General features: G+C 37.2%; 2 protein-coding genes across 9 annotated transcripts; both read left to right on the forward strand.

The window, feature by feature from the left end:
* The first annotated feature begins 5,025 nt into the window (after positions 1–5,025).
* LOC104108181 (SAC3 family protein C) lies at positions 5,026–11,787 on the forward strand. Its single transcript, XM_009617169.4, has 9 exons — positions 5,026–5,384; positions 5,810–5,910; positions 7,209–7,430; positions 8,623–8,841; positions 8,978–9,063; positions 9,173–9,269; positions 9,692–9,784; positions 9,879–10,033; positions 10,878–11,787. Exons 1-9 carry the CDS (start codon positions 5,153–5,155, stop codon positions 10,894–10,896), a joined length of 1,224 nt encoding a protein of 407 aa, XP_009615464.1. The 5' UTR covers positions 5,026–5,152; the 3' UTR covers positions 10,897–11,787.
* A 9,369-nt stretch (positions 11,788–21,156) lies between these two features.
* LOC104096846 (uncharacterized) lies at positions 21,157–27,958 on the forward strand. 8 transcript variants are annotated; one of them, XM_033656307.2, is made up of 10 exons: positions 21,189–21,539; positions 21,669–21,773; positions 23,911–23,971; positions 24,077–24,119; positions 24,894–24,989; positions 26,045–26,098; positions 26,193–26,258; positions 27,244–27,322; positions 27,401–27,529; positions 27,629–27,958. In XM_033656307.2, exons 1-9 carry the CDS (start codon positions 21,405–21,407, stop codon positions 27,476–27,478), a joined length of 717 nt encoding a protein of 238 aa, XP_033512198.1. In that variant the 5' UTR covers positions 21,189–21,404; the 3' UTR covers positions 27,479–27,529; positions 27,629–27,958. The 8 variants fall into 8 exon arrangements, with proteins under 8 accessions (XP_033512201.1, XP_033512200.1, XP_033512198.1 ...); XM_033656306.2 differs by having other exon boundaries at positions 21,196–21,539; positions 24,068–24,119; XM_033656308.2 differs by having other exon boundaries at positions 21,202–21,539; positions 23,911–23,956; positions 24,068–24,119.
* Positions 27,959–27,974: the final 16 nt, after the last annotated feature.

Below are 27,974 nucleotides of genomic sequence, written 5' to 3' on the forward strand. Positions count from 1 at the left end.
ATTGTAAGAGCCAAATGGTCGAAGCGAACCATGCTCATATAGATTGGCCCGAACCCAGGCGTGTAATAACGTGCGAAGAAAGCTCTCTTCTTTATCGGCTTCTTATATCCAAGGAAAATTCCTCTATTTTGAGATTTATTATGCAATCAGAATTAAGATAAACTTGACCACTAAGCCTACGGGCTACTTTTATTTCGAGTTCGAGCAAACACTCACTCGACCATTAAGCCTATGGGCTACTTTTATTTCGAGTTCGAGCTAACACTCACTCGACCATTACGCCTACGGGCTACACTACTTCGAGTTTGAATCATTCACTCGACTTAGCTTACGGGCTATTTTTTATTTCGAGTTCGAGCAAACACTCACTTGACCATTACGCCTACGGGCTACATTACTTCGAGTTCGAATCATTCATTCGATTAAGCCTACGGGCTACTTTTATTTCGAGTTCAAGCAAATACTCACTCGACCATTAAGCCTAACGGCTACTTTTATTTCGAGTTCGAGCTAACACTCACTCGACCATTAAGCCTACGGGTTACTTTTATTTCGAGTTCGAGCTAACACTCACTCGACCATTACGCATACGGGCTACATTACTTCGAGTTCAAATCATTCATTCGATTAAGCCTACGGGCTACTTTTATTTCAAGTTCAAGCAAATATTCACTCGACCATTACGCCTACGGGCTACATTACTTCAAGTTCGAATCATTCATTTCGATTAAGCCTACGGGCTACTTTTATTTCGAGTTCAAGCAAACAATCACTCGACCATTACGCCTACGGGCTACATTATTTCGAGTTCAAATCACTCATTCGATTAAGCCTACGGGCTACTTTTATTTCAAGTTCGAGCAAGCACTAACTCGTCCATTATGCCTACGGGCTATATTTCTTCAAGATTAAACCATTGACAACTAAAAAGCCTAAGGGCTACATCGCTCCAAGTTTGAGTAAGCGCTCGCTCGGTTACAGAGGGTACGAAGTCCAAATTTGATTAAGTTGTTTAAATCATTGTGAAAACATTCATAAGGCATGAATAAAGTCGTCACAAGACAGAAAACAAAATCAGAAGCAAGTCGGCAAAAGGGGAGATATGTCTATATACAAATTTATCTGCATAGGTGATTACAACGTAAAAACTAAGAACTAAACTTCTCGGTCAGGAGCGGTCTTTATCAGGCTCCCCCCCCAATTTTCGGATCCGCTTTTGCTCGCATCGTCATCGTCATCGCCATCAAAAACCAGAGCTTCGGCATCGGTTTCGAGTTCTTTGGCCCTTTTTATCTCTTCAGCGAGATCGAAGCCACGAGCATGGATCTCCTCGAGAGTTTCCCTTCTGGATCGTCACTTAGCAAGTTCGGCGACCCAATGCGCTCGAATATCAGTGGACTCGGCTGCCTCTCTTGCCTGGACTTGGGCAGCTTCGGCATTGACCCGAAAGATGGCCACGAGCTCATCCGCATCGGCCTTTGCCTTTTCGGCATCGGATTCGGCCTTGGCAAGTACAGAGGCCAACAAAGCCTCAAGCTCCTCAATTCTTCTTGCTTGAACCAGGCCTTTTTCCTTCATTTTCTGAAGCTGGGTTTTGGACGATGATAACTGGGCTCGAGCAATCTCTTTTTCTGCAGCAAAGCGGTCCATACCTTCTTTCCACCGCAAAGACTCTGTTCTTATCACGTCGACCTCCTCACGAAGCTTCCCGATCATCTCGATTTTTTGCTGCAGCTGTAAGACCGAAATGTTAGCTATCGTTCCGGTATCAAGCCCATAGGCTTTCAAAAGCATTATTACCTGCTCAGACAAATCGGTCTGATCTCGATAAGCTTTGGCCAGCTCAACTCGGAGGTCTTTTATTTCCTCTTCTCTCTGCCCTAGGGAAATACTAAGGGAGTTCCTCTCATCAGTAGCCCGTTATAGGTCGGCCGCGTATCGATGCAGCTCATTCTGGGATCGAGAACATTGTTCTTGATGAACTGTCGCTGCCTACAAAGAAATAAGAAGCGGAGTTAACAAAAAACGAACATAAAGATAGTACCGACAAAATAATTTTAAAAGCTCACCTGATTCAGAGCCTGCCGCAATCCGTGAAAAATATCTGATTCATCACCAGCACCGACAACGTCCTCAATACCGGTAAACAGGTCACAAAAGGGATCTTCTTTATCGTGAGGCCTGTCTAGATCGAGGGATCCCAGATCTTGGGCTTCCCGAATCACCCCTGTAGAAAAAGCGGGAAAGGTAGGCGAATCCTCGATTGATGCTCCTCGGTTTGAAGGGGTTCAAGGGCCTCTTCGGTAATATCCCCTGCCGGTTGACTCTGATGAGATGTGTCTTCGATATCTGATATTTCGGGGACTCTACCCGAATCTTTCTTCGGTATATCTTCAGTTCGAGGCAGAGCCTCATGGAGCATCATCGATCCAGCCGGCGATGAGGCATCGGTGGTTCTCTTCGTTCGGACCGCCAGCGCGGACTCATCGTTCTCTTCTTCTTCTTCTTCTTCTTCTTCTTCTTCTTCTTCTTCTTCATCTTCATCCCTTAGACGCAGAATGGATTCCACGGTCAAAGGGATGACATTCTTATTCGGCTTACGAGCCATCCTCTTCTTCGATTTTTGATCTCCGGGAACCGAGGCTCTTTTCCTTTTATGTTCCTTCATTGGCTTTGGGACGGAGGCCGAAATTTTCTCCTCATCGGACAAGGGCCTCCAAACCGTATCTTTACCCAAACCTGCATATGGAAAACTTTAATAAAATATTTTTTTTAAAAACTACCTCGTTCGGATCATCAAAGAGTCCGAGAAATGGGTTTATCGTGATTTTTGGCCTCCCACCGACCCTTTGACAAATCACGCCATGAGCGCTCGGCATATGTGGAGGTCAAAACAAGGGCTCGTACCCAGTTCTTGAGATTGGGAATTACTCCGGGCATCCAGAGAACCGCTACAAAAAAAAGGAGTGTCGATAAGAGAATAAATGAAAGAAGAAAATAGAAGTAACAGCAAGATCACACTTACGTTTCATATTTCACTCCTCGGGAAAGGGCATCTTTTCAGTCGGAATCAGGTCCAAAGTCCTTACTCGAATGAACCTGCCCATCCAACCCCGGTCCCTGTCCTCGTCAATACTTGAGAATAGAGCCTTGGTAGCCCGACGCTGGAGTTTTATTAACCCTCCTCGAAAAAGTCGAGGACGGTACAATCGGATAAGATGATCGAGGGTGAACGGCATCCCCTCGATCTTGCTCACAAAATATCGGATCAGGATAATGATTCGCCACAAAGAATGATGGACCTGGCCTAGGGTTACCTGGTATTGTCGACAAAAGTCAATAATAACGGAATCGAGGGGTCCCAAAGTGAAAGGGTAAGTATACATATTCAAAAACCCTTTCAAGTAAGAAGTGATATCTTCGTCGGGCGTAGGAATTATTATTTCCTTCTCACCCCAATTGCAATCCTTCTTTAGCTGTTCGAGGTACTTCTCGGTTATCGAACACATGTACCTCGATACCGGCTCACACCTGCCAGGGACCGATGAACCTTTATCGACCTTAAAATCTGAAGTAAGGACATACTCCCCGGGAACACACTCCTCGGGCCGTGGTTTTGCCGGTGTCTTATCGGCGGCACACTGTGAAGATGAAGCCTTCTCTTTCTAAGGAATGGTTTGCGATGTTTTCGCCATTTTCGAATTCAAGGGTGAGGAGTAGAAGAAAGTGACAAAGATTTGGTGGAATTGAAGAGGGATTTTTGCGGAAAGAAATCACAGATTTACTGGTAAGTTGGAGAGTACGAAGAATAACTTGGGAAATTTGGAAGAAATAAGATGTAAAAATGGTAAAAGATAAAAGAAAGGGTTATTTATAGGTTCAAGCGATGGCGGTTCAGTATCAACAGTGGCCGACCACCGCCTGACATGCATTAAATACCTTGAAAGGCTAAACCGACGGGACAGCTATCAGATGCGTCATGGTCGAATCCGATGGAAATGACAGGATATAATCCGATCGAGTTGTTAAAAAAAAGTCATATCGTTTCTCGCCACATTCTTTCTAAGAAACTAGGGGACTATCTGTATACGGTCGAAATAGATTTCGGCCTTAGCACGTCCGATCGAGTTCGAACGATAATTTATCTAAGTAAGATCCCGAAGGTGGAACAAACTAACCTCGAACCGGGGGAGGCTGATCCGTGTCGAGTTCGATATCATTATCGAGCTCGAATCAAAATAGAACCATGATGCAGAGTAGATCTATCATGCTGATAATCCAGAGACCAACCAACGTTGACTTCGAATCAATTCGAGGGTTTGAGCCAGGATCGGGCTCGAACCAATATCACGAGTTCGAGCCGAAATCAAGCTCAAACAAAAATCGAGGGTACCAAGCAAGATCGAGCTCGCAGACAAAAGCTGTTGCAATCCCACTAGAGAGAATCTTGGCAGAAACTATAAAAAAGCTGACTTATTATGGGTCTCCCACTGAATGTTTATATTATTATGCTTAGAGCCAAATCCCTCCACTATAAAAGGGCTTGGTCACTATTTCTGTACAACAAGTTTTTCTCAAGCTTACATTGTAATAAAAGTGTTATATTCTTCTACAATAAAGAATCGTTCTTTCAGATTTCTTACATTGATACTATTTGTTGAATCCTAAGATTCACTGTTCCTGACAACCTTATCTATTTCGTACTCTCTGCAATTTATATTTACATTTCTATTGATCCTTATATTTTGTGTTAAGTTACGCCACATATCCTCGGAACTGCATATAAATTCAACTCTATCCATTTTTCGGGTAAACAGTTATATTACTAGTATTTATTATAATTTTATTGCACATTCTACTCGGAAAAAAAGGATGATATTCGTCCATTGGGAGTTGAAATTGAGACTAAACGAAGATAGAGGCGAAATCGAGGGGTTTACATATAATTGTAGAGAAATGGAAAGCGATGAATTGGTTTTAACTATAAGTCGCATAAAATGAGACCTAATTTAAAATATATTTTTCTTTTCTTTTTTGAAATTGCAGAATCTCAGGTGACTTGAATTGCCCTTTATTGAAAATAAAAAATAAAACTGTAGCTCGTTTTTCTGTTTCCGATCAAGTGGTAGTTAATTAGGCAGACGGCCGATCCATGGCGGGGAGGAATCAACCGCCGTACAGGCCAAGAGGAGGAGTCAACTTTTCATCTTCTTCTTCTTCCAGATCCTTCCATCCTTCCCGCAACTCAACCAAAAATGTCAATTCAGAAGAACGGAAGAAGACAAGCTCTAGCAATTGGGACAACAAAGCCGCCATTGATGGAGATATTGATGATATTCAGAATTTACCTTCCTTAGTTGGAACCTGCCCTTTCATGTGTCCTGGTACCACCTATTTCCTCACTTTTCCTCTTTCTGTGTTGACATATTATGCTTTTTTGTGTGCGCAAAGATGGAATCTAGCATATAACCTGGTACACACACAAAAAGAAAAAAACCTTTCTTACACTATGTTTGTATCTAATCAATAAATACATAAACTTTTAACATGATTTAATTTATCACTTAACCAGGGTAAATTAACTGGCTCGTTGTAAACAGGAATTTTTTCTGCTTCCTGTACCCATTGTTAGTCTAACTGGATAATATAGAATATTTGAAGTATAAATTTTTATAAAGTATGTTTGTTGTATTTCTCTATCTGCGTTTGTGTCTGTATAAAGAGGTGCAGTTGATACATTTAAATCCTGGTCCATGTGCACCTGCAACTTGAAATAAGTTTGTCTTTTTCTTGGAAAAATAAATTGCAGTTGAGGAGAGGGAAAAGCGAGAGAGGCTGCGGGACTTAGCTGTGTTCGAGAGGCTATATGGAAATCCTGCCAAATCATCACCAAGCCTTGCTGTTAAAAAGGTAGTAATATTTTGGGTATTCTAGTGAGTAGGAATAATTTTGATTAGCTTATTTCTTTACCCTTTTTGTTTGATCTACTGAACTCCAAGCATAGCTGGTCTAGAAAGAGGAAGATTGGTAGGTTGATGACCAGTATAAAAGAATTTATCTTTGATGAATCTTCTGAATACTGAAATAGCCAAATGGATACACAGATTCGCATAGCCAACACTGGATTGATATTGAGGTTTAGTTGATAGTTGAAATTAATTTGTTTGATTGGCTGATCTTAACTAGCTCTGTGTTTCACTTGACAAAGCATTTCTAGATTGTAACCAGCTTGTCAAAAAATGTGGAAAGAGTTTAAGTTGTAATAGCTCTTCAAGCATCTAATGGCCCTTTTGTGAGCATCAATATAAAATAATGGATTAGAAAGTAAATGTTTTGATGTTCAGTGATAATACAGGTGATAGACCGTATTTTTGTTGTCTTTTGGGCCATAAAAGTTAATAGTTAGCTTGGACTGTCGTATAAGAGTTTTACGACACTACAATGCCCCCCACCCCACCCCCTCAAAACTTCTTTAGGTAATGCTAAGTGACTATTCAGTTTTGAGGTTTTGTACGAAAGATGATGAGCTGGTGAATACAACAAATGTAAAGCAACTCAATATAAGGAAGTAGAACAAAGTTGGTGACTTGGACAATATCAAACAATTTTCCCTACCATGCATTGACTAATTACTGCCAAATTTGTAGATATTAGTACAAGTCAAGCGCATTTCATCAAAGGATAACAGAACATGCTTGTTCCCTAGAAGTTAGAGGGCCTCTTTTTTTTCTCTTTGAATTTTGAACGTAGAAGACCACCTGCTTCAACTTTCACGTGTAAGAATTATTAACGTTGTAGTCCATAGCTAAAAGCATCAAATTGAAACGCTATTCCATAATGTTGGAGAGGATAAAAGATCAACAACATCGCTTAGGACAAAAGAAATTTTGTGCAGAAAGTTTCAAAAGGAACTGAACTTGCAATAAAATGTAGAGCTCTGAAGGGATAAACAAAGATAGATCACTGAAAATTTTCATTTTTATCGTGTCAAAATATACCCCAAAGCAGTACATTACAGATTCTAACAGTTGTACTCCTTTCAGACTTCATTTTCATTGTTGTAATACTTATAAGCCAAGTGTTAGTTGCGGCGGAAGTGATTTCAGAGTCTTTTCTTACCTACTTTTGATACTTTAGCAAAATTTAATTCACTCCTCAGTCTTTGTCAATTGTCGCAATGATGGTTTATTGAATTTTTCTCTTGTTAGTTCTGCAGGACTATATCTGGAAAGACTGTGCAAGATTCTGACGTGAGGCCTCTCTCAGTGTTGGAAGACACTTTAAATTATCTGAGTAACTTGCTGGATTCTACAGAGCATCCCTTTGAGGTGGTTCATGACTTCATCTTTGATAGGATGAGAGCCATTAGACAAGATCTAAGCATGCAAAATATCGCTTGCAGTCGAGCGGTCTCTATGTATGAGAGAATGGTATGCTCATTAATCAGGTTATCTTATCCAAAAGAACTTGAATTAGAGCTGAATGGAATATGTGTGTCTAGATGCATGAATCATGATATGGTTGCATCTTACCATCCTACGGTTCCTGCATCTCAATCTTCTTTCCTCGAGTCTTAAATCCACTGCGAGCAAATTTTTAACATTGCAGAAAGCAGAAAAAGATCAATAAAGGAACTTGAGAAGCTTGTAGATTGAATTCAAAAGATGAATTGATTTGATAATAAGAAGTGAATATGTTGTTAGATGTGGATGTTGTATCCCCTACTAGATACAATTTTTAACCAATTTGTTGATACAAATTTAGCCATTGGGCCACCTTAACCACTTGGCCATGTTCTCCCAATCACTCTGCTAGTTTCTTGCATGTTGACTTTCATCAGTTCCCTGTGTGTTTAAGGGAACAACTGAATTTTGATGTAAATAGCTTAGTAATTATGTACCTCCAGAGTGCTTTTGTTAATGATTTTCTTTACCTTTTTCTCAAAAAAAAAAAGAAGGAAAAAAAATTGTGAAGGAGTAGAAGAGGGAAGAACATTTTTTTATAAGGTAATAGTTTCATTAAGAAGGGCAAAAAACGTGCTCGTATACAAGTATATCAAAAAATAGAAAACCATTTTAAACCTTACAAGAAGAAATGGTTTTCTGCTAAAGACACCCAATTACCTCCACAAATAGGAACCTCATGGGTGCACGAAAAGGAAATAAGGGAAAAAAGGCTATTCCTTAATTGTATAAAGTCTTCTTCTACTCCCTCAAAAGCTCTCATATTTCTCTCCCACCAAACGATTCACATAAGTGCTAGAGGATCGACATCCCATTCCATCTTCTTCTGTGACTTGATTGCTGACATTACACAGTACCCGCCTCCTTATATTGTGATCTTAATCTGATACAACAAATAAGTATTTTTTTCTCTTCTTGTAGGCTAAGTATTTATTTCCTTCAATGTAGAGAATATCCTCCTCATTCGATATATAACCCCCTTCTTTGGTAATCTTTCGTTTGGCTGGTATGACAAGGAAACATCTTATTTAGGAAACCAAGCAAATAATTTTTTCGTATAGATTCTAAGCTTAAAATGTTCAAGTACTCCTTCTTTTAGTATTAATGCAGATTGCAGAATGTTTAGAAATATGTAGCTCTAATATGGTTTTCTCCACAGGTTAAATTTCATATAATATCCCAGCATAAGCTTAGAAGATGTAGCGGTTCAAGTATTTCTTCGCTGTCATACCTCAACATGGAGCAGCTTACGAAAGCATTGGCAACTTTATTTAATCTTTATGAAGCAAGTCGAACTTCAGAATCCATCTTTGAAAATGAAGCTGAATTTTTTTCATTTTATGTGCTTCTCCGCCTTGATTCTAAAACCCAAGGAACAGTTAGGTTTTCATTTTTTTTTCCTTCCTCTTTCTGAATTTATCAAAGATTGTGAATTGTTGATAACTATCAGGAGCTTACTCAGAGACCGTTTTCTTCATTCAATTTCATTAAACATTGTTCTTCTTGATTTGCAGGGGGAGACACTATCTTTATGGTTCCGCCGTGTTCCTTCTCACATTATGAAGTCAACAGAAATGAATTTTGCTCGGAAGATCTTGAGGTAGATCAAAGGCATTTAGTATCAATTATAGTTGCTAGTAGAATACTTTTTATTTTTGTATATGGGAAGTTCAACCTTTTATTCTTATTTGTAAATTATTTTGTGACAGATACTTTAAATTGGGCTTCTACAAGAAATTTATCCATATAACAGAGTCTGAAGCATCCTACCTGCAGTATTGCATTATTGAACCTTCTATCAATGAGGTGAGTTCTTATATATCAGCAAATTATATTTCTGTGGCATATGCTCTCTCTCATTTGCCTGATAAATATTGTTTTCACTCCTCCCCTGCTTTTCGTTACTGTTGGAAGAAAATTGGGGTTTGATCCTTCTCCCACCATATTAGTCTGCTTCTTACTGAGAAGAAAACAGGAAACTAAGGCCTGTCTAAAATGGCAGCCTTTAACGTCTAGTTTGAAGCATCCCTGACTAATGCTGGCATTGAGAAGCAAAATGCTCCAACTTTTAAGTGCTTTAACAATTTTCTCTACTTAAATAGAATTCCCTTCTTAACTTTTTCTGCTCCCCACCCCCCCCCCCTATTTATTATTATTTTTATTTTTTTTATGTTTTATTTTATGGATAAGTTTGATTCCCCTTAATTTGCTCCATTTGTGTTACTAAGGTTCGAGCACTAGCTATTTCCTGTGTGAATTACGGAGGATACAAGCTTCAGCCTTTTCCCCTGGCGGCTCTTTCCAAGTTCCTAATGATGAAGGTAAAATCCTATCTAGTATTAAGGATTTTGATTAGAAAAAAAAGTTCAGCTCTCCACATTCTGAATTTGGCTGCTCTAATGCATGGTTATTTAGGAATGGGAGTTAGAGTCTTTCTGCAATGACAGTGGCCTTCAGACCTCCATCGATGAAGAAGGAAATAGTTGCTTGCCTACCAAGCAAACAACTCTTATCCATCCAAAAGGAGGGTTGCACAAGTATTATCCTCTGGAGTCAGATCGGTTCGAGAGGTGAGTCCTACAAATTTCTTCATTCATTCCCCTACAGGAACAATTAAAATCGTTGAAGCAAAGCTGAAAGATCTTAAATTATGAGAACAAACTTAAACACTTCTTCCTTTTGCGAAAGTAGGCTGGCTGTATGAGCTCTAAGTTACCAGGTAAATTAGAATATGTGGGAGTCCAAGTAAGAGCATAACCTTGTACTAGTGTGACAGGGACCAACTTCACTATAAATATGGAGCAATTTATCACTAAGTCAACCATCATGTTGCTAAAAAGAATTCTCACGTATGTATGTATGTAGATGGATGTATAATTAAATTTTATGCTTCTGGTAGCGAATGAAAATTACTTGAAGATTCTAAAGTAATTTAATTGGACCTTTACTATCTGATGCCAAGGCTGATTGGTCGATCTTCTCTGGCATTGATTTATTACTCTCTAGCAATACATAACCCTGAAGAAGGGAGTAAATGGATTTCCGGGCCATAGTGATTACCTGCTCACTTGCTTTTGCTATGCTCGAAATCCGTAGTTGACCGACATACATTTTTGAAGTACTTGGGATTTTGGATCCCATCTGTCCAAGCCTTGGTGGATAATATTACCTAGTACCTGCACTGGTGGGAGGTAGGAGGTACCCCGGAATTAGTCAAGGTGCACACGAGCTGGCCCGGACACTACAGTTATAAAAAAAAATTAATTTTTCACATTCTTACGAACAAAGTGATTACTATATCTTGATCCTCAGCTAATTGCAGAAAGCAAAATTACTGCATTCTCGGAACTTGATGGTTGCTGCACAAACAGTGCAGGCTCCCTGCTAACTGCTAAGTCAACCTTTTTGTTTCAGGTTATCTGTTGAACTGTAAGAGCTTAGGTGGACGCGACACGAAAAGTTGTGTGTTAAAGCCATTCGATTGGCTTGGTCGAGCTAGTTTGAGACTTCAGATTCAGCATAAGAAGAGCTCTAGATCTAGTTTACATGACAGTATTCTGATCTTCATACATGCCTCATTTTGAAAGTAATGTGCATCACCAAAAGATCCTTAAACCATTCCATTTAGATGTGTTTTAAGGTTTGCATTTTGCATACTTCTTGAATTTAGTAGTCTATTTCTGTCCTTCCTCCCCCTTTCCTCTTTTCCCTCAGGAGGCATTGTATCATAATTCCTGTCACTTTATACCATATAGAAAGAACAACAAAGAACAAAGCTGGCCGAGTAGTTGTGCTTACAAATATGTTTCTTATACAAGAGTCTTAGTTGATGGGATAAAGATATTTGTTGAATTTACTTCTTTTTTTCTATCAACGGGACCTGCGGGATTGGGATCATCTAACGCTAGCGTGATTCTGTCGGACCAAGACGCGAGGCTTTCATCAGACAAGGGCTGGAAGCACAGTGGCTATCAAACGGCAAATCAACTCTTATAGTGGATTGTTGAGAAAACGAGAATCTTGTCAACTTAATGCCATCTTCTTAGCTCGTTGGAATTTTGTAAGCGTCTTACAGGAGATATTGCTTGAATTAGTACAGAAACCAAAAACTACGTACTCAATTATCAAGAAGGGGAGTGGCAATTCAAGGATATTTAGTGCTGGCTTTGATCGTTTATATGAACTTCAGCATTTGAACCTTTTTATCATTTATTTTCTAATGTCAAATTTTAACAGTGTACGCTATAACATAGGTACTCTCTCTCATTTGTCTTATCCCTCCAAGTTTTTTATTCAAATCCACTACCCAAAATTGCCTATTGCACTCTCTTTTTTCTCATTTTCAGTCAATTGAGCAGTATTTGATGGGTAACGGTAATAGCAAATACCAATTTGCCATTAATTTATAGGCCTGCGCATTCACTTGGTAACTGTTTCCTTGTCCCAAGGTTGTTTCGAAAAGATCAAGGTTTTTTCTTCAGATGGCAAAAGATCAAGTTAAGAAAGCGAGGGTAGAGTTTGTGGTCCTTTGGATATAGGAGTTTGAGAATAATTCTTTTCAAACACAAGGAGACCAGTAGAATAAAGCGATGGATATAACGACTATGAATGTCTCTTATTTGATTATTGGATCATTTCAAAATGGAATTTGACATGATACGGCGCTAATAAGTTTTGCTAGTATTAACAAAGTAATTCTTTGCATCCTTTTCATTAGGTATGCCTGGTTTATAACAGGGAACAACATAGTTCGATACCATCTTTTTTACAGGACCAGGGGAATGGAAAACATGGGCAGATCCAGAATTTTAACAAGATGGGTGCACACATTACTAATTGAAAAGGCATAGATGCCAAACATGTGACTCTGGGGTAGTCGAGCTGAGATCTGTAAGTAATTGGTGGAGGGTTGGGAGTTGCACGATAGAAACGGGAAAATAGTCATTTCTTTTCCCAAATGAATTTAATTTTAGTTAGTTTTTATATGCTAATACTGTAAAAATATTTGTACTATCAAGTCAACTGTGCTAACAACAACAACATACCCAATATTATCCCATATCGAGGGGTTTGGGGAGGGTAGTGTGTACGTAGACCTTACCCCTACCTTGTTAAGGTAGAGAGACTGTTTCCAATAGACCCTCGGCTCAGGAAAACATAAGCACCACATTAATTAAAAGATAGACAAGGAGGAACAATACCAAAACGCCATGTAAAAGCAGCATAAAAACAACACGATGATAAGATAATCAAAATGAAGGAAAACGACAGGTAGTCATAGAAACCTACTACTAACAGAATGCGAGAGTGGGTACTAATACTACTGGTATGAACAATCTACCACCTACCCCACTACCTTAATCCTCGACCTTCACACCTTCCTATCAAGGGTCATGTCCTCGGTCAGCTGAAACTGCGTCATGTCTTACCTAATCACCTCTCACCACTTCTACTTCGACCTACATCTACCTCTCTATAGGCCCTCCAATGTCAACCTCTCACGCCTTCTCACCAGGGCATATATTTTCCTCCTCCTCACATGTCCAAACCACCTAAGCATCGCTTCCCGCATCTTGCCCTCAATGGGAGCCACACCCACCTTGTCGCGAATAACCTGTTACACCATGTGCGTCTCAAGGTGACGTATAATGAATATGAGACTTGTTAATCATGATTTAAATGAGTTTAAAGTCATAATATGACTATATATGATGTTTGGATAAAACATATAAAGTTTGGGAAAAATCGGATTAAAGTTGCGGAAAAACCAACTAAGGATTTGCCATGTAACAGAGCTTTTTGAGAAATATATTTTGTATGTTATATTAGGTATTTTGGGACATATTATATATCAAATTGAGGGTCTTGGAATGTAGTTTCCAACGCTCTTAACCGTTCATTCATACGATATCCGGATAAAAAGATATAAGCGTCGGAAGATGGGCGAATCAGAGGGTGCCAAGCTAGCACCTTTTGACTTTTCAAAAGTTGATATATTATTTTTTACTCGTCTCTCTCTCTTCATTTTTACATAGCATCTGACCAGAGGACACCATAAACGGTCCTTGAGCTCTCTAATATTGCTTCAAACAAGACTATCATCTCGGACACGAAATCAAGAAGCGATAACATTAAAACGATCCCTACGACGTAAGTATCGCTATATCGCCTCTCTTTTTCTTTGTAGTTTGAGTTTTGGAATGTATTTAATAGTTAATAAAAATTCTTAATTTCTGTATTTAAGCTTTAAAATATCAAGAAAAGTTGACAAATTCGTTTCCTAATAGTTAGACCTCGCGGACGGTGATCGGAAGTCGTGAGTTTGAGTTATTTGACTTATAGTGGACTGTTTTGTGGGTTGTTTCGTGTTGTTTTTGGGTTGTCTATTGTGCTGCTGATTTATGGAGTTTGGAAGGATAAAAAGGGCGTGGAGAAACGCCACATGTGATAGGGTAGTAGGTTGGTCGCTCGTCATTGTAGTTACATGCTAATTGATAACTTGTTGTTTGGATGTATTATGGTATATTTGGGAGGTTTGTTGTATTGAAGGTCCCGAATTGTAATTAGGTTGGTTTTGAGTTGCTGATTTTATTATGTTTGTGTCTCGCCTATAGTAGGCTTGAGGGAGCAGTAAAATCAGGGGAGATGCTGCCCGTTTTATTTTATAATCGAGTTATCGTTTGAGATACGTAATATACTACCGCCATCTAAATTGTATACGTATTTCTTTGTTATAGGGTTGGCGCGCTAGTTGTCATAAGCTTGTTGTTGAGTTGCATTGACGACTTGAGGTATGTTAAGGCCATCCCTTCTTTCCTTTTGGCATGATCCAAATGATACAAACAACACAAGCAAAATACGCAACTTTCATAAATGACTCTATTCATAGAAATATTAGGGGTGTCTATATTCTTGATTCCCCATGTGAATTATTATTATATCCTTTATTCATGGATCCCAGAAAAATACGTATTTGATAAAGTTTGTCCGAAAGGAATATTAATTTTATGATATTCGAGAAATCTTATTAACGTATTTCTTATACATTTCATGCATTTATACATGTACATTGACCCATGACCAGAAGGCGTTATATACGCGTATATTATATGTAAATAGGATATGAAAAAAGATTAAGGCGTTATATACGCACCACCACCTGATCAGCTGGTATATGTTGATGATTTTGCCCACAGTGGCCGAGATGGTACGATGGAATGACCTCAGAGGCTTGATGATGTTATGTACACCTATACCTATGCATGATACGGCATTTACACACACGTGCATGACATTATAAATGTTTCAGAATTCACAAAGTTATTTAGACTCACATGTGAAATTCTTTACCCTATGTTTCATCTATGTCTTTTATGTACTGATTTTCATGCTTTACATACTCAGTACATTATTCGTACTGACGTCTTTTTTTGCCTGGGGAACGCTGCGTTTCATGCCCGCAGGTGCAGGTAGACAGGTTGACGGTCTCCCTTCTTAGGATCCTTGATCAGCGAGAGTTGGTGTGCTCCATTTGATCCGGAGCTGCTTTGAGTTTTGGTACGATGTGTTTGCATACATATATGGGTACAACGGGGCCCAGTCCTGTCCTTTATACAGTTGTACACTCTAATAAAGGTCCATAGATAGTCATGTATAGTTAGATAGTATGTGGCCTTGTCGGCTAACCCTACCGTATTCCGTATATATATATATATATATATATATATATATATATATATATATATATATATATATATATATATGTATATATATGTTTTTGGGCATGTTTTCTCACGTAGGTTGTTCATAGGAATTAGTAGTTTATTTTCAGACTTTATGCATGACCTACACTTATTTAATGTTTATATCTTAGACGAATGCTTAGGATAGGTAAAACTCGGGCACTCGTCACAGCCCATCGATTTGGGTCGTGACATAACCTCATTCTTAATCCTATCTAACTTAGTGTGCCCGCACATCCATCTCAACATCCTTATCTCTGCTACCTTCATCTTCTGTACATGGACTATCTTGACATGCAAACACTCAGCCACATACAATATAGTCGGTCTGACCACCACTATGTATAACTTACCTTTAAGTTTTGGTGGCACCTTCTTGTCACACGAAATACCAGAAGCGAGTCTCCATTTCATCAATCCCGCTCCAATACGATGTGTGACATCTTCATCAATATCCCCATCCCCCTGAATAATAGACCCAAGGTACTTAAAATTTCCTCTCCTAGGGATGACTTGCGAGTCCAGCCTCACCTCCCCTTCCCCTCCCTATGTCTCAACACTGAACTTACACTCCAAGTATTCTGTCTTGGTCCTACTCAGCTTGAAACCTTTAGACTCTAGGGTCTATCTCCACACCTCTAACCTCGCGTTCACACCGCCTTGTGTCTCGTCAATCAATACAATATCATTTGCAAATAACATGCACTACGGCACCTCCCCTTGGATGTGGCACGTCAGAACGTCCATCATCAGGGCAAACAAAAAAGGGTTGAGTGTCGACCCATGGTGCAACCCCATCATGACCGGAAAATGGTCTGAATCCCCTCCCACCATCCTCACTCGGGTCTTTGCTTCATCATACATGTCCTTAATTACCCTAATATAGGCAACATGTACACCTTTAGACTTCAAACACCTCCACAAAAATACCATCGGGACTTTATAGTATGTCTTTTTTAAGTCGATGAACACTATATGCAAGTCTCTTTTCCTCTCCTTATACTGCTCCATCAAACTCCTAACAAGGTGAATGACCTCCGTAGTCGAACGCCCTGGCATAAACCCGAATTGGTTCTCGGAAATAGACATACTCCTCCTCACCCTTAGCTCCATCACTTTCTCCCAGATTTTCATGGTTAAGCAACTTGATACCCCGATAGTTATTGCAATTCTGGATATCACCATTGCTCTTGTATAAAGGAACCATCGTGCTCCACCTCCACTCTTCAGGCATCTTCTTCATTCTAAAAATGACATAAAAAAAACTAGTGAGCTACTCCAAGCCCGCGTTGCCCGCACTCTTCAAAAACTCCATCGGAATTTCATCCGGCCCGGTCGCTTTGCCCCTGCTTATTTTATGCATAGCCCCCTCAACCTCCTCAATTCTAATCTGCCTACAATACCCAAAGTCGCAATGACTCCCGGAGAGTTCCAAATTACCTAGTACAATGTTCATGTCCCCCCTGCTCGTTCAAGAGACTATAGAAGTAGGTCTGCCATCTCCTACGGATAAGCCCCCCATCCAACAAAATTCTACCTTCTTCGTCCTTGATACACTTCACTTGGTCCAAGTCACGGGTCTTCCTTTCTCTCACCTTGGCTAACCTGAACAACCTCTTATTTGCGCCTCGGCCCTCGAGTTCTTCATACAAACGACCAAAAGCTGCCGTCTTGATCGCTGTAACTACTAATTTCGCCTCCTTCTTAGCTAACTTATATTGCTCCTTATTCACTCTTCTCTCCTCCTCGTCTACACAATCCACTAGCTTCAGATACGCTGCTTTCTTGGTCTTCACTTTTTCTTGCACCTCTCCATTCCACCATCGGTGACTATACTAATAATATAAAAATTTACTTATCACAACCCAAAATCCGTGACTATAAAAAAATTATTTACAAGTGCACCACATTACTTGGTGGTTATTGGGTTCACAAGAACATTTTTATTATTATTTATTAGAATTAAGTTCACTAATATACTAGATTTAGAGAAGTAATAGGATGGATTCACGTGAAACCACGTATATAAGTAGATTCGTTTTTGATGCTAAAGAACAATGAGAATTGAACTGAGACGTATTGTATGAAAATTTCACTAATGTCAATTAGGTAATAAGTTTTACTCGAATATTCATGGCCAACCCAATTCAAAATCTATATATATATAATTGAAGGACATAAGAGAGGTGATGTGGCACTCTCTCCAACTAGAATTTCTATTTATCTTTTACCTCAATTTCTTTTACTTTAATCACCTTTTTTAATTTATGTGATATTTTAGAAAGCCCAAAAGTCACCTCTCTACATGATTGCACCTGTTCAGACTAATAAAAAGGAATCAAACAGTTGCGTGCCTTAAACTCCATTATCCCATCATAACTATTCCAATAATTCTCTCGCGAGATACCGACGTTCATAGTATTAACAGGATTTGTGATTTTGTGGCAATGAAATATGAAATTTTCCAGGAGGAGTATGTAAATTCAGAACCAGTGCCACCACAAGAAATCGTATGTAATATGCTTGGTTCTAATATAACGCCGTTTAATACCATGAGGACGGTGGCACATACTTGTATAAGGCGTCTCCGCCAAGTCACGTGTGGTCGTTTCTTGGGAGCACGTTCGCTTTCATGGACGAAATAATTGTTAGCCTGGCAAAGAACGTCCATCCATTTTCAGGCTAGAAGAATTAGATGAACGGTTAGTAACTTTTTTTTTCTTTATGTCTCTCCTATTTTTTATGTAATTTTTGTAAGTCAACCATGCTTTTATTAGACAATCATTAAATATTGTTTGTTGATAACTTTTAACACAAAACCCCCTTATGTTTTACGACATTAACAACAACTTTCTAAACAATGAATGATTATCCCATTTCCATTACATGCATGCCCATGAATTTATCTTTTCCCTCTAATTTTGGGTTTTCCCGTCATTTGTTTTATGTAAGAAAGTTCAAATATCTACATGTTTTAGTTTTTTCTCCTTTAATTTCACGTCTTTGTATATTCCAAGTTAATCAATTTTGTTGAATAAATGGAGGAGAGAGAATAAAGAAAATAGAGAAAAGAAAAAGGAAGTAAACCAAAAGAATCTCTTTAATTAGTAGATTCATTTATACATTTGTAGTATATGTGTGAAACAGACGTTTAAAATAAGATTGGGATATATAATTTGACAAAAAATTGGTAAAATTTCCTATTTCTTTATATTTGTTTGTGCAGTGAATCAGAAAAAAAAGAATCTACAAGTGTATCTTTGAAATAGGCGTCCCATATTTCATTCGACATTCATAAATAAAAAATAGAAGAATCAGTATGTGTAATTATTCTTTGTGATTATGATCAAAATGGACAAATTATCAAATAGAGTTTTTTATACTAACAATTATTCAGATTGTTTATTCAAGAAAAAGGAAAGAGAGTCTGACAATTCCTTATATTTTACATAAAACGCTTTTTCTTTTTGTGTTTGGTGTCATTTAATCAAACAAGCTGCTTTATTTTTCATAGTTGTGCTAATAGCCGGGGCAGACCCACGTTGTATCAAGTTGGTTCAATTGAACTTGCTTTGCCAATTTTTATTATTATTTATACGTATAAATTATACTCATAAACAAATATGTAAATAAAATGAATCTACTTGGACCGACGAGGAATGTTAGCTCGATGGTCAAGTGAGGTCATTTTAAGATATAGAATGTGGATTCGATTATATGCTATGTTCAGACTCTTCCCTATATTTTAAATTTCTGAAATCACGAGGAATGCACATGTTTGCACAGTACAACTGTAACCGGCTACTCACTTTGACATAAGGGTGGCAAGTGGGCCGGTCCAGGCCTGGGACCACGGGCCAAACGGTCTCGTGGGCCGGTCCTATGATTTGGGTCCGTCAGGCCCGGGACCATTTAGCCCGCAAGGGTCCGGGACCGGCCCGGTCCCTTAGCGGGCCAAACGGTCCCAACGGCTATTTTTTTTTAATTTTTTTTTTTAAAAAAAATAAAAATAAAATATAGCCGTTGGGCTGTCAAAAATAGCCGTTGGCTATTTATAAAATAGCCATTTAACCCCCCCAACTTTGTTTTAATCCCAAACTTTTTATAATTACACTTTTTCCCTATTTTCAACTATAAATACCTTATACTATATAATATATATATATATATATAGTATATAAGATGTATATATAGCTTATCGAATATAACTTATATATATATATATATATATATATATATATATATATATATATATACTATATATATATTCGATATTAAATATTGAATATTAAAATTTAGGAAGTTCAATAAAATTTAGGTCACAATTCTATAATAAAATTTACAAAGCATTGCCTTAGATATTTTTTTTAACATTCTTTTGTCTTTAATATCTATTTAATTTTTTTTTTTTAAATATATGTTGGGCCCACTTAGCCCGTTTAGCCCGGGACCAAACGGTTCCCGTCCCGGGCCGGTCTCTACAAAAAACCCTTTTAGGCCCGGGCCCGTTTAATTTGGGACCGACCCGGGACCGTTTGGACCGGCCCACTTAACCCGTTTAGGCCCGGGACCGGCCTACTTGTTTGACATCTGACTATTGTGACTATTGTTAAATTAGTTTAATCTACTAATATGTTAAAAATGTTAGATTATTTTTCGTTTTGAATTTTATTATTTGCCATTGTCATATAGAAGTTAGTTTTAATTGTTATCTGTTTAGATTATATTATTTATTGTTTGTAAATAACACTTAGCTTTTAAAAGTTATGTTTGTGTGAAATTTATTTAGTGTCGATTATATTACTTGAGTACTTTCATACGTTATAAAATTGCATTTTTTCACTTCTTCTTTTTTGCAATTAGCTCTTTTAAAATTTATTTACTATTTTATTAAGTTGTGTGTTTATTTATTTATTGATCAAGTAAATTCTCTGTTAATTTTAATTCTTATTTTATTTATATTTATGGTGCTTCAAAATTGTTAGAATGTTATTGTATTAACTTATCTTTTGAGTAAATCATAAAATTTTAAAACTGAAGAATTTAAAGGAAAATTTATAATCTAATAACGGGTTAAAAATAATATATATATATATATATATATATATATATATATATATATATATATATATATATATATTATAGACTATCATCATCTAATGTTTACCATATCTTAATGAACTCTTGAATATATTCAGGGTCCGCCCTAGCTATTAGTACTACCAGTAGAGGGTTCCATTTTTATTATTAATTGTAGTTTTGAGACATTAGAAGATTCATTAATTTATTCTCTGCGATGCAATTCTATATTCTATTGGATTTTTTGTTTCCTTTCTTTTTACCTTATGAGACGTAGCTCTTTCCCTTTTCTTTTTCATTTTCTTTCCTACTTTGTTTATGTAATACTGTAGGTTTATTTATCTTCTATACTTTAACTATATAATTTAGAAAACTAATTAGAATAAAACAAGTAACCATATAAAACTGATATAAATCTAAAAGATTTAATTTTAAAAATTAAACTGAAAAGGATATAGGAGAAATTAAAGAATATTTTTTAAGAAAATAAAATAAAATATATATACACTTCTATGAACGAATATGTATGTAAAGACGTGTACAAAACCAGAGAATTAAGTGCGTGCAAAATTATATATTTGTACATTTTGGTCATTTTTAATATTCAAATATTTATAAAATAATAATTATTCAAATTTAATGAAGTGCTCTAATCGCGCGAAGCGCGACCAACTGCACTAGTTAATAAGAAAAAGAATTAAATAGGTTAAGCATGATTATTGTGATTCGAAAGGAATTTTATGAACTATCAAAGATTATCGTCCGATGGTATTCATAGGAATTTTTCACATAATCATTTTAGTTCTATTCCCACAGTTTCTAATTCCGTTCTCCCTTTGTTATGAACATTTATTTTTCAAATTAAAAGTAACCGAAAAGAAAAGGAAAATTAATAAAAGACTTCTACCGGTATTCCTTTAACAAGTTCCCCGTTTTTGCTGTTTACACCAAAAGATTTGAGCGACTTTTATTAAGAGTTGGTTTGGGGTAAACATCCCCATTATTTTCCCTCTTTAACCATCTTGAAACGAGAAGTCTCCATCTTCTTTTCAATCCTCTTTGGCATTTTAACAGAATAGCGGTTTATAATTTGCTCCCTTTGTTTTCTAAATTCCCATTCATGTCTTCTTCCTCTCTTACCATTACACTCTCTTCATCTTCATTACCTCTCCTTCTCCATCGCCACGTAAGCCCTTTCTGCTCTCAATTCTTCATACAAAAATTAACCAATTTTTTTTCCCTTAATTCTACCTATGTGAGTTTGGCTAAGTATGGTGGTTCCTCTACCTGAATAAAAAAATAATTTGAATTTAAGAATTTTAGATTAAGACGTACTAGTTGATATATGACAGATTGTTTTGTTTAATTTCATATAAATTTGAAGGTTAACAATTCCAGCGTGCTGTGTACTCGTCACTTGTACCTACCGCAAAAGCAGTTAACTTCGAGGCATCTGCTACGTCGCTGTTCTATTAATGCAGATAATAGTGTAACTGCCTCTTCTCTTTTCCTTTTGTTTTTTGTTAATTTATTCGCTGACTTCATCTTGTATCTTAAAATATTGCTGTGCATTGCCTTCTGTCGATTTAGGATTTAAATCCGTGGGTGCTAAGTATCACTATATTGTACTAAATTTGTACATTTTGAAAGAAATTCAATTGGTAATTCTTTTTCTTTTATACAATCATTTTCATGTAGTTGTTAGTTCAATTGTTAGCTGGTCTTTTTCAGAGCAGAGAGATACAGCTGATCTATTTTCTACTACATTGTTGTGCCCAACTAATGAGGTAATGTATTAGTGAAGGGGAAGTAGTAATCTCTCGGTAGAGATGAGTTCTAATGTGACTCAATTTACAGCAATGTTTCTGGTTTTTAGGTGACTTGTTTATACTTAATGCTATTACCTGAATAGACTGGAATGGATATAGAGGATTTATATAACCAACCCTGACTGATTTGGGTTTAAGGCGTAGTTGATTGATTGTTCACACATCGTACTATTGAAGTTGAGGAGTCTATTCTTGATTGATTGATTTGATTAGCGTTTCTCGAATTCCTTGGACTAGAGTGCCTACACTTGAGAGTAAATTATTTACAATTATTTGGTTTCACTAATTTGGAGAATTACTGAATGAGCACAGATGTAGAACCTAAGGATAAAACGGATATTAACTAAAGGATGAAATTTTGCACAAATCCAAGCATTGTTGGCAGCCTTGCCCTGATAATACAAATAATCAACACCTGTTAGGTAGCCGAGCATTGTCCTTGCTCTCATCAGTAGTTTTAGTGTATTACTTAGTGTTAGTCTTGTATTTTCTTTTTCTTAGATTTCTGTTATTACTTGTTGTTTCTTTCGCTTCGGTTTTCTGATTGGTCTGTTGGTGTTGTTGCTCCTTCCTTTTTATCTTTCCTGAGCTGAAGGTCTATCGGAAACAGCCTCTCTGCCTTCTTAAAGGTAGGGGTAAGGTCTGCGTACACACTACCCTCCCCAGACCCCACTTGTGGGATTACACTGGGTTTCTTGTTATTGTTGTTGTTAACAACCATGAGCGTTAGACTGAGGTAATCCAACTCTTAAACTTAATCTCAAACACAATCTTAGATAGGAACCTAAATAATGGAACTCATACTTAGTCATCTCAATTAATCCAAGTTACGATTCAACAGGGAGAGATAGAGGACAATGTCACAAGAGGATTTTTAAGATAAACTTGGAAACTCCTCAATTCATCAAAAGTTGACTATTCAAAATGAAATCTGACTCTATACTGTAGTGTTTAGGTGTTAGGCCCATTGAGAACTAATACAAAGCATTGAGTGTCTAAGACTAGGCTCAAAATACAACCTTGTCCATGTTTCAGCTTTGGAGAAGAGATGCTAACGCATCTAAGGGAGTTGCATTCACTCTTCATACATTTGGTTCCGGAAGCCACTGGATCATTATGGCTCAGTCATGTGACTGCACATAATAAAGTTGGCGTAGGCGCAAATGAACTCACTAGCTTCATGTTACCTTAGGAAATACCTGATGCAATTGCATTAGAGATGGGGTGCATTTGCATTTCCAATAGCTTTGATCCCTCTTGCTTGCTTCATTTTTCGATCCAGGACAAGCTTGACTCTTCAAGCCCCCTTCCCAGCTTTATTCCATGAGTTGCATAGGTCTTTCAGTCCTTTAAGCACCAATCTACGTTGTAGCTAGAACTCCACTATTTGGTTCGATCGGTCTTGCTGGATTCATTGAAAACTGGTATGTTTCCTAAAAAAACAATTATTGAGTTGACGGAACCGAGCCAAAAAGGAAGTGGAATGGATATAGGGGATTCATGTAGCAGACTTAACTAGTTTTGGATTTTGGCGTAGTTGTTATTGGTTGTCATATTAAGGAATGCATGCACTTTAGGACTAATAATACATGGTATTGCGGATGATCATGTCATGCATTTTATGTGTCAAACTTACACAGTACCCCTGTTTGGAATATCAAATATGTCTTCGTTCGTCTTTCTTTAATGTTTCCCCAATCTTATCCTTATGAAGTCCCTAAGCTTGGTACTACTTCTATGTTTCATGATGTGGTGATTTATCTCGTAGCTAACCTCTCTACTGTTGTGCAAGTCAAGGTTTACGAGTCACCAGAATTTCAAAATAGTCCTCTAGATCAGAAAGGTATTTCCCTAAAAAGTAAAGTATGTATTTGATGACCTTGTAACAGTTAATGAATATTGTTTTCCATACCAGCCGAACCTTATAATTGGGTATGCTTTTATGTCTTGTTAGGTACTGCAGGAAACCATGAAATTAGTCAAACAGAATCACTCACATCAAACAAGTAAGTGCCACTTCTTGCACTGCTTTGACCAACAATGCGTGGAAAAGTTGAGACATGCTTGATATTGCTATCTATACAGCTTTCCATGTTCGACTCTTCTTTATTTTGACTATTGAGAGTTCAATATGTGTAAGAATATTGTGCCATTTGGTATTTTCTCCTCCGTTAGTTAGCAGAAATATTGTTTGCTATGGCTCATTAACAATTACCTCCTTCACATATTGAACAAATGTTTTATAAAGTGGAATGTCATACAAACATAGGTTCAATCGGAGGATACCATAAGTCGTGACTATATAATTCTGGTGGAACAATGTTATTGGAATTCTCCTAAATCTCCACTTTTGAAAGACATGATACCAAACATACATCTCTTCTAAAAAATGACACCACCAAAAAAAACCATAAAACCTTTGACTTATGCTATATGTTGTATCAAACTATGCCAGAAGTGCTATTTCTCCTGGTAACGTCTTTCATGATCTATTTCTGGACTGTAGTAATATCTTTTATTACCTATTGGTTCATGTGTTTTTAAATTGATGATAGGGGCCGCATTTTCAAGTTTTCTTAACATCTTTTGCCTCTTCTCTTTCGCTTTATTGACAGAAAATTCTAATATGGTCTTGGTATATGTTTAATTTTTCTCGTGGAATGAAAGGATGAATTAGGTTTCCCTTCACATCTTTCTTATGCTGAGGTGAAAGTTGCAATATCCAGTTTTATGGAACACCTAATTTTGAGATCTAATTCTTTTCCCTTGCTGCATTTCAGTATTCTGACAAGATTGAGAAGATATGGCGTTGCAGGAGTATTATCATATGGACTACTGAATACTGCATACTATCTTACTACCTTTCTTATCGTGTGGTATGTCATGTGATGTGAACAACAGGACCAGTAATTATTTGTACTTCTAATTCCGATATTTAATAGCATAGTTGACCAGCGATACTCTATTTCCATCAGCTATTCGGTCCTTAGATAACTTATAAGCCTGACTTTGGAGATTCTTACACACCTCAATTGTACCCTGTGGAGAAATCCATCTTTCAATTTCATAGGTAAACAACATTAAAATAGAATAAAAAAGATTTTGTTGTGCAAAAAACATGAACATTTTTGTTCTATCGATTTTCTAGTGAGTTCTTGTGGACATGGCTGGAGAGGAAAAGTAGTTCTGTCAATAAAGATTGCGCATGAGGAATATTTAATCTTTACTAGAGAAGTTTCAGATTTTCTTCCTCTCATGAAAAGATCTCATTGTACTTTCAAAGGAAGCGTATGTTCATTTTCCGTCAACTCATTCGTGGAAAGATAATATACAAAGAAGTTCATTTCATTTCTAAGAGAAATCTCTGATTTTTAAAAAATCTCAGTTAATTGATCCTTTGGATTCCTATGCAAATTTATGCATGAGAAACTAGATCATTGATTTGTTTATACATACATGCATTCAAAGACATACACACACACACAAACACACCAAAAAAAGTTTGGTTGGTTGCCTTTGCATGCAAGGCCTAAGGTAAACATTTGAAAATGGTGACAGACAAGACTTCAGTGATTAAATTTCAGGGTATCAATAAAAACTGTGCCTCCTCTCTTCAAGCTGCCATAGTTTACATATCAAATGTGCAATGCCTGCTGCTATCCAATGTGAAAATCGATTTCTGTCCAGAGGCATTACTTCAACGAAGTTTCAGGGGTAGGTATAAGAGTAATATTACCAAGCGGTGGCGAGGGGGAGAAAACATACAATGTTTTACTCCTATCCACAGCTAGTCTCTCATAATAATAAAATTTGTTTGAAAGACCAGAATCACATCTATCTGTCTGACTATTCAGACATGATAAAGATGCTCTGTTACACTGTATCATATGGTTTGTCCATTTCATTCTCATCAACTTTTGTTTGTTTCTAGGTTTTATGTTGCTCCATCACCTGGAAGAATGGGTTACCTTGCTGCAGTTGAACGGTAACTGTAACTTAATGAGTTCTTTTCCTTTCCAGTAGATAGATCTATGTTTGGCTTCTTTGGAGAAATTTAAGTTGTTCCGGTTCATCAGCAGGTTTCTCAAAGTAATGGCCATGGTATGGGCTGGTAGCCAAGTTACGAAGCTTGTCAGAGCAGGAGGGTGAGAATCTAACGATGTACATGTTAGCGTCAGAATAGAGTACTATGTGTCCTTGGTCCCTTGCCTTTGTTTGGAGTTAGTGTGAGAGCCTTCAAACTGCAAAAGTTTCTGTTGGAATCGTCTATTTCATTATTTCTAGTTCAGATAAAACAAATCTGTTTACTGTCTTTTAGTTTGATTAATTGAATATGTTTTCATTCTATGTATGTCTTTAGAGACAAACGATGAAACCAGCATATCATATAAGAAGTGAACATGCATGTAAAAGGAAGTAATCGAGTGTAGACAAAGAAGAGGACAGTTTGCGTATGATCCTACAACTTGGATCAGCCTCTTAAGCTGACATTTTGCATCTGATAAAAGCACCAATATTACAGCATGCACAAGATAGGTTCCTGTTCATGTAGAATTCATTTAACAGACATAACAAAAATGAATTTTCTGTCATGAGAGAACTTTTCTGATTTCTACAGCTTATTTAATATGAGAAAATTTGGAATTATGAGCTGTGAGTCCACCCTTATCATCAATGTTTCTAGGAGTGAATAGTATGTGTCTGCTTCATGTACTTTCACATACTTTTTGCATTTCTGGACATGCTTAGTTTATACATCTTTCTTCCTTCCTTTTAGATTTTCCCAAGGAAACGAGAATAAAGGAGGAAATAATGGATCACGTTTCAGATAGAACTGATCTGGTTGTATTTTTCCAGAGTGATTAAACTATTTCTGTCACCCAATGCACACATTCTCACCATGTGTACGGGTCGTTATTACATAAAATGGGATTTCCTGAAATTTTATTTTAATTTTTGGGCTTTTACAGAATTTATTTCTTTGTTAGATTCTCTCCGGTATGAGGTTCAGTCTTAAAAAGTTAGCTCTGCAAAAACATTTTAGCTCTGCAAAAACATTTTAGCTCTTCTGCATGGTATGTATCTTATCTGTGAGAATTTGAAATCTAGACACATGTTGATTCTCCGTAGGGCTTTAGCTCTCGCTCCTTTTGTGGACAGAGGATTATCATGGTTTACAACCAAGATGAATTTTGAATCACAAGGGAAAGTAAGTGAATTATGAATTTTTCCAGCATCGTCAATGTAACAAGCTTTTTGCAATTAACCATGTGACTTTGTAATCCAGGCTTTCATGGTTATTGCTGGGTTTTGCTTTGGTTTGGCTTTTATGATGTTTCTCATAGTTACGCTACTCTGGGCATGACCTTCTGTTGTTCACTTTTCCTGAGTTCTGCTGAAGGTAGTGCTTGTCGAGGTGAGCAAATGCTTTAATCACCATGTTTTTGCCATTGTTTCTTTTGTTATTTACTTTTGTAAAACTCATTGGCTGATTTTTCTTGTATTTCATCTTCAGTCACAAAGTTACCACTATCTAGGCGGATTTTGTACATGCCCTAGGAGGATCTAACAAAAGATGCTGCATAAGCTTCCTACTTTTATCAGGATAGGGATATTGAAAATACTTGTAGATTGTTCCCTAAAACTTATTACATCTGATATTACTTGTAATGCGCTGCGTGTATGTTTAAAATAGCCCCTTCGTCTTATTGCATCTGATATTACTTGTAATGCTTCCTCTGTATGTTCAAAATAGCCCCTTCGTCTTGTAATCTGCCAGTCATAAAATCATGCTTTGATATTGTTCAAGTAATTAGCTTTTCAGTGAGAAATTTTTCATCTGAAATACTGAATTCATGCAT

This window comes from Nicotiana tomentosiformis, chromosome 6, assembly GCF_000390325.3.
Source record: "Nicotiana tomentosiformis chromosome 6, ASM39032v3, whole genome shotgun sequence".
Classification (NCBI taxonomy): Eukaryota; Viridiplantae; Streptophyta; class Magnoliopsida; order Solanales; family Solanaceae; genus Nicotiana; species Nicotiana tomentosiformis.